The sequence below is a fragment of the Bos mutus genome, chromosome 1 (genome assembly GCF_027580195.1).
Source record: "Bos mutus isolate GX-2022 chromosome 1, NWIPB_WYAK_1.1, whole genome shotgun sequence".
Lineage (NCBI taxonomy): Eukaryota > Metazoa > Chordata > Mammalia > Artiodactyla > Bovidae > Bos > Bos mutus.
In genome coordinates this window covers 51,808,012-51,820,169 of record NC_091617.1, presented here as the reverse complement: position 1 = coordinate 51,820,169, position 12,158 = coordinate 51,808,012, and the positions used below count along the sequence as shown (strand labels likewise).

The window sequence follows — 12,158 nt, the reverse complement described above, 5'->3', positions numbered from 1 at the left end:
AGACAAATCACAATCATTCTTTAGTCACATAGGTCATATGCCTATTAGAGAGGATTAACTCAAGCTAAATTCACTTCTGCATTGTTTGGTCTTACATTAGAGGGGTCACAGCTGACTGGTGCCTTTTGAATCAATGTTCTTTATAGAGCTCTTTGTTTCAGAATGGGCTAACCAAATATGATGCTCCTTGGACCTGAGAATTAGAACTCAGAAACTTCTTCACACTTTTTTAAGACTGTTAAAAGAGTTGCTTGGGAGTTCTTAATACTAATTCTAACAATTTATGAGGTCAAAAATATAGCTTTAAAATCTTACCTCTGACCCATGGCTGTTAAGTTCTATTTTCCTAGATAGAACGTGGACACGGGGCATGGTTTAGTTGAAGTAAGTTGTATATACATACAACTACCATAATTGTCCCAAATAAAGTTCTATAATTCTGCTTGGTTTATTTCAGAGGTTGCTAATTGTGATTACCCATATTCCCAACACATTTTATTCCATAGTACTTTAAAAAGACATTTCTTCTTGTTTGGTCTCAAGGACCAAACCACTTTCAAATGCCTCCAGTAAAGGAGATTTACTTTGACACCACACATGGCACTAACAGAGATCGGAATCTCGTGAAAGCAGATACATAACTGATCCTCACAGAGAGTGGAACAACTAAGTGGTTTAGGAATTGGAAGAATCCAACACATCTCTGAAGTCTATGAGTCATGATTTGCCCTCTCAGTAGCAAGAGCTAGCGGATGCCCTCCTGCCAGTGTACTTACTTCCTCTCTCTCTCTCTTTGGTTCTTTGCCTGCTAGCCAGATAGCTCATCCTCTCCTTAATGTTTTGTTTTTGTTTTTTTTTGATTCTATTCATGTCTTCTCACTGGTCTGTTTTCTTACCTTTGGCTCTAACCTTTGAGCTTCTCCTTGCTTACTTTCTATCTCCTTTTCACCTTTCTTTCCCTTCACCAGCTTTCTCATCTTCTTTCTTCTCTCCAGGTTCCAGTGGGAAAGAAACTTTTCAGGCCAGTCAGTTGCCATTTTCCCTTTTTCTTACCAAGCTTCTGACTTGTCTGTAGATTGGCTTCCCATGGCTCAGGTCTTACCCCCATTTCCCATCAGCTTTGGAAGCTTGATAGAGAAGGCATGGAGAAGTGGTAGGAAATACTGAGCACAGAAGACCAGAGCAGTTCTAGGGGCCTGCCTCAGTCTGCTCATAAATAAATCCAGTGCCATCATCCAATCCAGAGATCAGTGGAATTGACCATCCAGTAGCATCCTCTTCCTATAGAATGACCCGCAGGGTGTCGCCCCTTGACGCTTTTGTATCTGTAGGACTCTGATTCTGTATTTAAGACCAGTTTTAGCTGCTCCGGGACCTTCTCACTTGGTTTTTATAAGGAGCGTTTCTCTTCTTCCCTGTGCAACTAGAGCCATTCTTGTGTCACTTTCTTCATGCCCTTATTTCTTCATCTTCATTAACTAATCCAGTGAGAGGCAGTGAAGGGTAATTTGAAAAGCTAGGAAAAAAAAAAAGAAAAGCTAGGAAGGAATACAGACAGAGAAGGGCTTGATTGTAGCTAAAAGTAGCTGGCCTCAAATAATTCTCTAAACTCAGAGGGATCTGATATTTTCTTTAGTTTGTAAGCTAGCTGGAGCTTTGAAAACTGGAAAGATGGAAGGAGAAAAAAAAAGGACGGGCTGCAGGAACAACAGCAGGGAGCTAAGGGTGGGCAATTCCACATTCCAGCTGGGTTGAGTAGGGAGGGGTGTAAAGCCTACTGCAGGGGTGAGTAGATGACTGTTTTCCACCACGAAGTGTAACAAGTGACTGATTTTGAGGGACATATGGCATGTACAAATGAGAGTGTGTGTGTGTTTATTATTTGATTGGGGTGGATTGTTTGCATATTTTTTTGTGTCAGTGTATATGATTGAGTGTTCTGTACCTTTAGTCTATCAAAGCCAAACTCTTTCAGTGGAGTTTCTGACATGTTTAGTTTTAGCCCTAAATGTTTTATCTTAAAATTAAACATAATATTGCCTTAATTTCTTTCATTTATTAAATTAATTTTCTTATTTTTTTAATATGATCAGCTTCCAATCACAGGACTATACAACCTCCTAAGGTAAGTTAAAATTTCTTAAATAAATTGGGTGTGATACTTGATGGTTTAGTCTGAGGAATGGTAATTGAGATATTGAACCCCATTACTCACTGTTCACCATGACATCAAATTAAGAGAACACTGAAGTTATTTCAGGGTTTCCCAGGTTGCACTGGTGGTAAAGAACCCACCTGCCAATGAACGAGACATAAGAGAGGCAGGTTTGATCCCTGGGTCAGGAGGATCCCCTGGAAGAGGGCATGACAAGCCACCCTAGTATTCTTGCCTGGAGAATCCCATGGACAGAGGAGCCTGGCAGGCTATAGTCCACAGGATTGCAAATAGTCGGACACAACTGAAGCAACTTAGCACACATGTATGAAGTCACTTTATGACCTTTGCATGGATAGATCTAATCTATTTTAAAACTTGGTAATTTACTAGCAATGGGTTAGAATAAATGATTCCTTAAGATTGTGCTGTTTTCTCATGCCCAGAACTGGAAAGTTTGTGTGTAAGAATAATGGTCATTATCTGCTGAAAGAATCTGATTCCAATATATTGCCTCACCTGTTGGACACATTTGAAGTGCATATACAGAATGATATTTCAGGCTTAAAAATGAGGAAAGAAGTTCATATTAAATTTATTTCATTAAAAACAATAATCTATAAAATAAATGGAACTATGGCCAAAAACTAGCTGTTCTGAATTGATTCATTTCCCTCTTTCTCCCATTTTATAAGCATTTTTCTTCCTCCAAATTGCACTGTAGTTTTTCTGTATCATAAACTACCTGATAAAATTCCAAGAAAAGGAGCAATTTAGAAGGTAAACTGAAAGGGATAAATGATGGGGGATGAAAAAAGCCATTTTTTCATCATGGTGACAGGGACAGGAACTACTTTATGGAAATAAGATCTGGAAAGGGCTATATTGTATTCATCTTCCTAAAAAAGATTAAGGATTAGTAATAGCTCTCTCTGGGATGCCAAAAGTGAGACTCTGTCCTGTCTGTGGCAGGAAGGGGTGATTACACATGCCCGTAAAGCTGATAAGCCTCCACAGACATTCCGGAAAGGTGAGGGAAGTGGGGGTCACCTTACCCCACGTGTTCATTCTAAAAAGATTGATACCATAGCTACACAGGTCCCAAACAGCTAGAAGTTTTAAAAGTGCCTCTGTTAAAGATAATTCTGCCATTAGACCCTTCAATCCTAACACCTGTCTTTCCTGTTACCAAGTTCAGTTTGCATGACTTGAAAATGATTGCTCTCATATCTGGCTTAACTGTATTGCTTATTATGTTGCTATCTATGTTTGTGTTCTGTAGTTAGGATTTCTTGAACAGAGAGAGGTAGGGTAGGGTGGGAAGTTCTGCACAGAAAGTATTAAGAGAATGATTCTGTTATTAATCAAACTATTAGCTAAACTTGGCAAGCTCTGTCTTCCTAACCTTTATTGCCTTACTTTGTCTTTTGGCTGTAGGATTCACTGTTTATATACAGTTTAAATGTTAGCATATATAAATTATAGTATGAAAGAACATGAAATAAATTCTCTTTTATGTAAATATATTTTAAATATTTTCCAGAAAGCTGTAGAGGAACCTCTTAATGGTATGTGGTTATTACAAATTTATATGTTCTTCTTGATCCATTACCAGATCATAATAAATTGAGTTAGCCCACAAAGCAGTTAGAATGCTCTCTGTGCCTTGAGAAGAATCTAGTTTTTTTTTTTTTAATTGCCTAACCTCTCTTTTCTTGATTATTCATCAAGAATTAAGAGTATTGCTTTTGTAGTGTTGTCACCTCTGAGAGAAAAATGCACTGTTCTGTGTCTCTCAAGCCAAGTGATTTTGGGTGGGGGCACTCTCTTGCCTTTTTAATTGGCCAAGATGAAATGTAACACCCCCAGTAGAGAAGGATCTCAGTTAGTTTCAATTTTGTATTATAAATTTCAGATCCAGTCTGTCATCATGGAGTGAGACCAGAGTATCTCACTTCTCCCCAAATCTAGATCTGTATTCCCAATGGCTTTGTGTCCTTCGTGGAGCCTGTGGGTGTGACCCACAAGAAGGCTTTCGTAACTAAATAGTAATCTTAACATTAACTGGGCATGATATTACTGCATATTTGTTTGCCTAGAAATGATTTCTAATTGTGGAATCTTACTAACTGCTTGGCTTGTTACTAATTCTTAGCATTTAAAGAATCAAAAGGGATGATGAATGATGGTAAGTATAAAATCCACCTGCAATTATAGCTTGGTTAAAATATGGACGTTGAAAAGAAGTAAAATTGCTTCTTGAAAGTGTGGTGTTTTTTTTTAAGGGACACTGTCAAATCATAAAGGCCCACATTTCTCAGTTTATAAAACTTATGTACTGTGTTACAAGTTGCAAAATTAATAATATAAAAGCTGTAGGGTATCACTAATCAGACTCTCCAGTCATATTGCTCATAACAAAGAAAAATAACTGCTTTAAAAAATAAACATTTTTCAGATGCAGTGTGTGATGACTGAAACTTTAAATGCTCTTTGTAAGACACTTAGATAATTTGGCACAAATCTTTATCATCTTGACAGGGTTTCTTTTGTGCTCATGTTTGGTGATTTTTGTTGCATTTAGCCTGTGAAGACTTAATATCTCTGCTTTTCCAAGCAAGAATTGGGTTCTAACCTTTTGGGAGAGGATTGAAAAAGAGATATTTAGTCACTCCAGCTTTTTGAAGAGGGGACTCTAGGCTAATAATTTTTAATTTTTAATGACTGTTTCAAAGACCTATATTTATTAGTTCTTAAAGCTAATTTAGTATGAGATATTGAGTACTGTAAGCATTCATTTTAATTTTACCTTATCATATTCTGATATTTGAGTTCTGTTAACATTTGAATAATTATGTTTTCATTTTATTGAAACTTTCTTCATACCTTTGATATTTATAGTCATTCCTTGATCATGTAAATAGTCTGCTTTCAGTATTACTGTTCTAAAGTCTGTGACCTATGTGCTCCCCTCTACAGCAAAATGCAGCATTTAACTCAAGAGGCTATATTCCCCTGAGTGCAATTAATTTTTGCATAAGATTAAAAACACACCAGTTGTGTTTGGTGAACTCAGTTTAAAACGGTGCCTGGACTGTGTTCAGTAAGCAGTCACAGAATGATCCCACTTTTGTAAATTTGTGTCACAGCCTTTATTACAAAAAATGCATGCTCTGCTAACCACTGCACTCCTAAAAAAACAGGATTAGAAGGAAAACATTAAATGACATTTTAAAAAGAACTGATACCTGAAAGTGTGGCATGGTTTGTCTGTGTTTGCATTCTCGTGTTCTGTTGTTGGTTTTTTGTTTTTGTTTTTTTTAAATTTCATTGTTTTTCTCCTTTTCCTACTGTGGTGTCAATCTTCTGTAGTCGTATGAAGAAACTGAACTCTTCCCCATTTTCAGAAAACCAGTAGAAGAGCCTTGAGTGCCTCTTCCTTTATTAATTTCCCTTAAGATATGACTTTTTGGGCATCATTGTATAGACAGCAGATTTTGTATTTTCATAGCACGTGATAACTATAGCAACCTTTGAAATTCCCTTAATTTTGTTAATTTTAGCTGTTCAGAATTTGTTGGGTTTTTTCCAAATGTCTGTGTGGTGGGCTCTTCCTACTGACAGGTCACAATGCCCATGGTGTATCTGCCTTTTTGGTGAGTGAGGTACCAGGTGCCCCCTTGGGACCACAGTCCCATTTCCTCTTTCACTTAACACCTGATCACATATTTAATTTTCTTACATTAAATGAATGGTGTCAATCTAAAATGAAAGTGATAGCATATTATTCTAGGATCAGTGTCTTTTGCTTTGGAAAAATCAACCTCTCTTGATTTCTTCTCAGCTAACCCAGCAAACTGAGGTTATCAGATTTTGTTGATTTACATTTCCATTTGGCATTGGCCTTTTGCTTACTGCAGCTAAAGAGGCTAATGGATTGTCTAGTTTATGCCTGTGACCTTTGCAAATCTAAGATTAAATAATTTTTCCTTATTTTTAGATACTGTATATCTGAAATAATTTTCAATTTTTAAAATACATCAACTTGTTAAGGCATAGAAAATAGACATGCATAGCAATTATATATTCATTTTTCAATTTTCCAGAGTAACTGAAGTGGAGTGATGGACTCTGATTTGGAGAGTAGTATGACATGAAAGAAATACACTTGTATTTAAGCACCATGGCCTTGATTCATTGTCCTGGAGAAGAAAACAAGAAAAGTAACTGGTTTCCATCTATGGGAGAAAGTAAATAATTGACCTTTAAATGATTGTTACAGTTAAGTTTTTATTCAAAGCATTTTAAAATTTAATTAATAAATGAATTATGATCTGTGTTGTGTGCCCAATTGATAATCCAGGTTTTTGTTGTTATTTTTATTCAGTTAGGGGCAAAAGTAGAGTGGGCAACTTCCAAGAATGATGCCCTCCAGATCCTGAGGCCTCTTAACTCTAGGTCACCAACTTAAATTGGTTCAAGGTGAAAATTTCCTGGCACTACCCTGGTTACCCAGAGCAATCTATGAAAACAGAGGCTTCCATCAAACCTTAGCAAAGTTTGGCACCGCCACTTTGGCTGTTACGGTGTTAACTGAATAATGTCTGCCTCTTCTGGGTCAGGGGCATAATATTAAGTACAGACGAGAAATTCATTTAGGAACATCTTGTCGGCTGCTTACATGGGGTATGATACTGCTGAGGATCATGGTCTTCATTCTTGGGGGTTGCCACTCACACGTTATCCCCTCAACATACAGTGTACCAGACCCTTTCCAGATTGAGGGTAATTTTGTTGATGGATGTTTTCTTCCCTTTTTTTTCACATGACCCTTTACATGCTGTCTTGTCCTCCTGTTATTTGCTTCTGCTGTATGAGATGTAGCGCTTTTTCTCCTCTTTGAACATGGTCCAGTGACACAGTAGCATCACTTCAGAAAGGAGCCAGACTTATTCTCAAAGAACTATGTTCACACTTTTCAGCAGAAATAGCGATGGTTGTAACATATGTATCCCCTCCCTTGGATTTGAAGGCACAATCTACAGTGTTTCTTCGCTTCTTTTCTGATCTGGGGCATGAAAAACCAAGATTGAGATTTGAACTATGAGTCTCCTGCATGGCAACATAATGTGTGTCACCGTCAGGCCAACAGGCCAGCCCTGAACGGGTGGTTTTATTACTGTTGTATCTGTGTTGCATGATAAACACTCATCATCTCCTCCTGTAGTCCTGCCTCATATTCACTTACCCTAAGATTGAAAAGTAAAACAAACCCGCCCCCCACGTTTCCTACCCCCCATTAGAAGATTAACATTCTGACAGTTGTGATCACCTGGAGTACTTTTAGATTATTAGGTTTTCTTCCCTTGCAGGTGTGTGTTTGTGTGTGCACATGTGTAAGATAGGCAGGTACCTCTTCTGTATGGACAACAGTGAGGTACCTACGGGAGAGCAAATGTTAATTTCATGCTTCTAGCGAGAACATTTAAAAACAAAGATCTTTATTGGGTGGACTTCTATTTCATGTGAATAGTCGATCACTTAAAACGTTTAAAAAGTTCTAGGTAATTTGCCAAGCTTTTTGACTGCTCACCAGTGCCCTCTAAAAATACTGGTTTTTCTTCCTGTTTGTGTAATAAGACATTGCTATTTGTAGTTGCATTATTAATAGTTATTTCTTAGTCCACTGAATGTTCCCATGTACCTCATTTATGCCAAATAACTTGTCATATTTTACGTTGGGACCAAGTGGTTTGCCCATGGCAAACCAAAATTTATGACCTGCTGATGCCTCTTAGAAAAGTGAACATACTATGAAAACAGTTCTTTTTGAAAAAAAGAAAAATAAATGTTCTTCCCTAATTGTGTTCCTGTCCAAAGTATTAACATGTAGAGGGAGCTCTATTCCTTTATACAAATTTGATGGCTCCCATTGCTCTTCTTCCTTCAGAAAACATTTGTATTTTACTAATATAGTTTGTTAATTTAGAAATCAATTCTGATGAAAGGAGGAAAAAAGCAGATGGACTTGAAAAAGATCCAAACTCCTGTTCTCTATATGAAATCTTATAATAAACTTTTTTGTGAACCAGAGTTGTACCTTTTAATATGTAGTCAGCTCTCATTTATTTGGGGCTCAGTCTTGGGACTTATCCATCCTTTGTGTTCTCTTTAACACTACCTGTCTTTGGAGGCAGTCCCTGCCCTAGACAGCACACAGAGGTGGCAGGAGAAAGGCCAGGTATGTTACTGTTACCCTTGCTGTTACTTGTCAACTTCTCTGGAAGAGGGACCACAGCAGCAGGCGCCGTCTTACTTGGGCATCGTTGGGCCAGTTCATTCTCTTTAAATTAGACTTCTAATGACAGTAAGTTTTCTGTCACACCAAATTAAAGTTGTCAGCTGTTTTGAGTATCAATATTGTCTGTTACCCCATAATATGCTTTTTTAATCAGTGATCCCAATTTCTGCCGTCGACTTCAGCTTTATTTACTGTATGTTCTCAGAGTGACAACATTTGTCATTTTGGCAACAAATCAAATTCTCCTTCAAAACATTATCCTCCCACCTTTCCTCCCCTTCTGGCTCTCCTTTGAGGTCTGTGCCTATCTGGCTGCCTCTCATCTCTTACTTACCTTTCCTAGTACTTTGCGTGTCTCTGCTTAGCTCTGTTGGGTTTTTGTCTTGCTCCTCTCATTCAGTTTTAAAAATTCCACCATAAAACAAAAGTCTTTTTTCCCTTTCCTTTCTCTTCCTGCAGTGTTTGCATACATTAGATGCTCACTCTGTAAATTTGATGATTGAGTAGGCTGTATTTCAGTTTCCCTATATTGTTAATAGAGTGAGCCAGAAATTTTTCTTTTTAGACAAATTTCACATGCTCTGAAAACCTTCAAAGGTGATAGTTTTTTCACCTGAAAACCCTAGGTCCAATCTGTTAATTTTCTGAGAATGTCAGAATGAAAATAATGGGGTTATCCCATACTTGAGAGTATTGTTCTTTTCAGGATGTTGTAGTTATTTTAGTAAGTGACCAACCAAATTGTGATTTGACTTATAATAAAGCTGAAAAAGTTGTGAGTTTATGCTTTCTTCTCGTTAATAAGAATTAAGCTCTGTATCACCTAGATTTCTCTTGTCCTAACATGGGTATTCAAAAACAGACATCTGTAGTGTATGTATGGAATGGCACACCCCTTGTTTACCTGTTATTGGAAACTAGAGAAGTGATTGTTGGGCAACGCTTTATCGTTACATTGTGTTTAATTTGATGAAGATTCTGTGTAGAAACAGTCTTTCACGTGTCATGTTTTCAGCCACTAACTGCCATCACCCACTGGGGTCCTTTGTTAAGTCATCTTCCATGGCTAATAGGGATAATCCAGGTAACTTTTCAGAGATGAGCAGTGAACAGGAAGCTTTCCTGCCTTTGGCTTTTGACAGCCCTTCCTTAATATTTAAGAACAGCTTTCCCATAAATTTAGCCTTTTGAAAAGAAGAGAGCATCTGTAGTGAACTTCTCTGTAAGGCAATATCAGTGGAATCTTAAATGTTGTTATCAGGGTTGGTGAGAGACGGAAGCATTTTTGTTTTTATTAAACAGAGCATTATTTACAAAGAGCCATTGTTGAGAATTAGATTCCACACCGTATAAATATCCATTAACGATTCTAAATAAAGGAAACTCTGGTGTTGCTATGCGTGAGATCCTCTCCTGGGGGCTTTTTTCCATAGCAATTAAAGGTGTGCTATTTGTCAGTAGCCATTTTTTGCAGTGATTTAAAGACCAAAGTTGTTTTACAGCTGTGTTACTGTTAAAGGTTTTCTTTTTATATGTATTAAATCAATTTATCACTGTTTGAAGCTTTGAATATCTGCAATCTTTGCCAAGATACTTTTTTATTTAAAAAACATAACTTTGTAAATATTACCCTGTAATATTATATATACTTAATAAAACATTTTAAGCTATTTTTGTTGGGCTTATTTCTATTGCTGCCTCAGCAGGCGACAAGTGCATTACTGAGAAATTTTAGTTTATCAATGTATTTTCAGGTCCATATCCTATGTACCAATGCAAATGATGACTTAAAATATTAATTTGTAAGTTCTTTTTTTAAAGTATAACAATATCCAAAAAGTAAATGTTTGATCAGAGCAGAGTTTTAATTGAAAGTTCCAAGTAAGTCCAATGCATTAGTTTTCCCCATGGTAGAGTGAATACTTCACTTTTCTAGTCCTGGGTGTACATACTCCGGACTAGCAGAGGACCTCAGCAAGCCAACTTACCTGCCTCTGTGTCCCCCCTTATCTGTAGAATCAGATCAGCCTCTTTAAGACTGAAATGCAAATTGAAATGGTTCTCCATGTTAATTGGTTATCAGCTAGGTCTAGTTTGATTGCAAGTGAAAGTAAAACTAAATATAAGAAAAGTGGGATTTATTGGCTCCTATAACTGAAAATTCACCTGTCCAGCTGGAGAGGGCCTCCCAGCAGTGTCCTCAGGATCAGAGTCTTCAACTTTCAGCTTCAGTCTCCTTCCTGTTGCCTTCTTCAGAGCCTGTGTGTGATGGCAGAATGGCTGACTGCAATCCAGTACCCACCATCTCCTGAGTTCAGGGAGGGGAGAGGGAAGAAAAAAAGAGTGTCTCTCCCTTTCTGAATAGTCCTATCCACCCAAGATTGCAGCTCGGAGCTCGGCCTGGGCCAGGGGCCTCTCAGTCAGTGGGGCCCAGTATCTCTGACACCCAGGTTGGGCCAGCCTGAACCTCATGTCTGTCTGTCCTGGAGGGAATGGAGCTGTGGACTCCATCTGGGATAGGGGTGGGGGACAGAGGGAGTTAACTGAAGCAAAATCGTGATTGTAACCAAATTAAGATGGCATTAGATTTTAGGCCTGTTTCTTGCAGGTATATACTGTGATTCTGCATTGTATGTGTGATTGTAAACCATTTGAATGGAAAATAATATTTGGCAGCAAAGTACCATCTCATTCCTTACCTCATAGGCAATTTAATTTTTATGCATTTATGAGGACTTTTTTCACTCAGCAGGAGTAACTAATGGAGTTCAGAAAGCATTTAATAGCCTACCTCCTGTACAGAAAGCTGTTCTGTGCAGCTCATAACAGCGCTCAACTTCTTTCAAACTCCCACGGAGGTGTAGGCTTCCAGATGCATCTGGATTTCGTTTTTGTGTGGCAACCCTTCCAGCTCAAGGCCTCAAGTCTGACAGCTTTAGAAAACAATGTATTATGGTAACACCATCCATGTAGGACATGATTTCACCAGTAGCTCAGAGATTTCTGCACAATTGACAGAGTTGGGTGTTTGAAGTGAGACTGTGCTGGGACTCAACCCCTGGTGTTTATTTTGAGAATTTAAGTTTCATGCTCAAGTACCCATCCATCAGATCAGAGGGAAATGAAGTATTTAAGTTATGGATAATTGGATTGATTATTTAATGCCAAAGACAGCACTGCAGACTACATAGAAGTGATCGTAGATTACATGATTAGAGCTCCACTTATTCAGCATTTATTTAGTCATTTGGTGATAAGACAGCAGCTTTTCAATTCTGTTCATAGTCACTTGTGGAAGACCAGGTATGTCGTCCCAGTTTGGAGAATGAGAAATGTTTGGTAAAGAGTCTGGTTTGGAGAGAAATGATTTATATGTCGGAAGACCCATCCGATGTCAATCTGGAGGCCAGATAGCAGGCAAATCTGGCGGATTCATGAACCTGCTGCTGTTTTTCCCTTACAGATGTTGCAACTGCATGCACTATACCGGGCGCCCAGATCCCTCTCTTAAAATGACCTTATTTAATCATAGACTTGTCTTCCAAAAAAAGAACCACTATCGTTTGCTTCCTAATTTTCTTTGAATTGCCTGCTACATTCTTCAAGGTCAAACTGACAACGTAAAATCTGGTAGACTTCCATTCTAAACAAATGTGGTTTTCAGAATTAAAGCGTATTTGTTTAAAACGTGGATTATATCTT

General features: G+C 37.9%; 1 protein-coding gene across 2 annotated transcripts in view; it reads left to right on the top strand.

The window, feature by feature from the left end:
* The window catches only part of CD47 (CD47 molecule), a 70,554-nt gene extending 60,428 nt beyond the window's left edge, over positions 1-10,126 (top strand). Inside the window, exons 8-11 of one of the 2 annotated variants that reach the window (XM_070368835.1) lie at positions 2,094-2,125; positions 3,699-3,723; positions 4,311-4,343; positions 5,780-6,225. In XM_070368835.1, the coding sequence (XP_070224936.1) occupies positions 2,094-2,125; positions 3,699-3,723; positions 4,311-4,343; positions 5,780-5,988 (299 nt within the window). In that variant the 3' untranslated portion in view covers positions 5,989-6,225. Of the gene's footprint in view, positions 1-2,093; positions 2,126-3,698; positions 3,724-4,310; positions 4,344-5,779; positions 6,226-6,261 lie in introns of those variants that run through there. The other variant, XM_070368832.1, reaches the window with a different exon arrangement.
* The last annotated feature ends 2,032 nt before the right edge of the window (positions 10,127-12,158 follow it).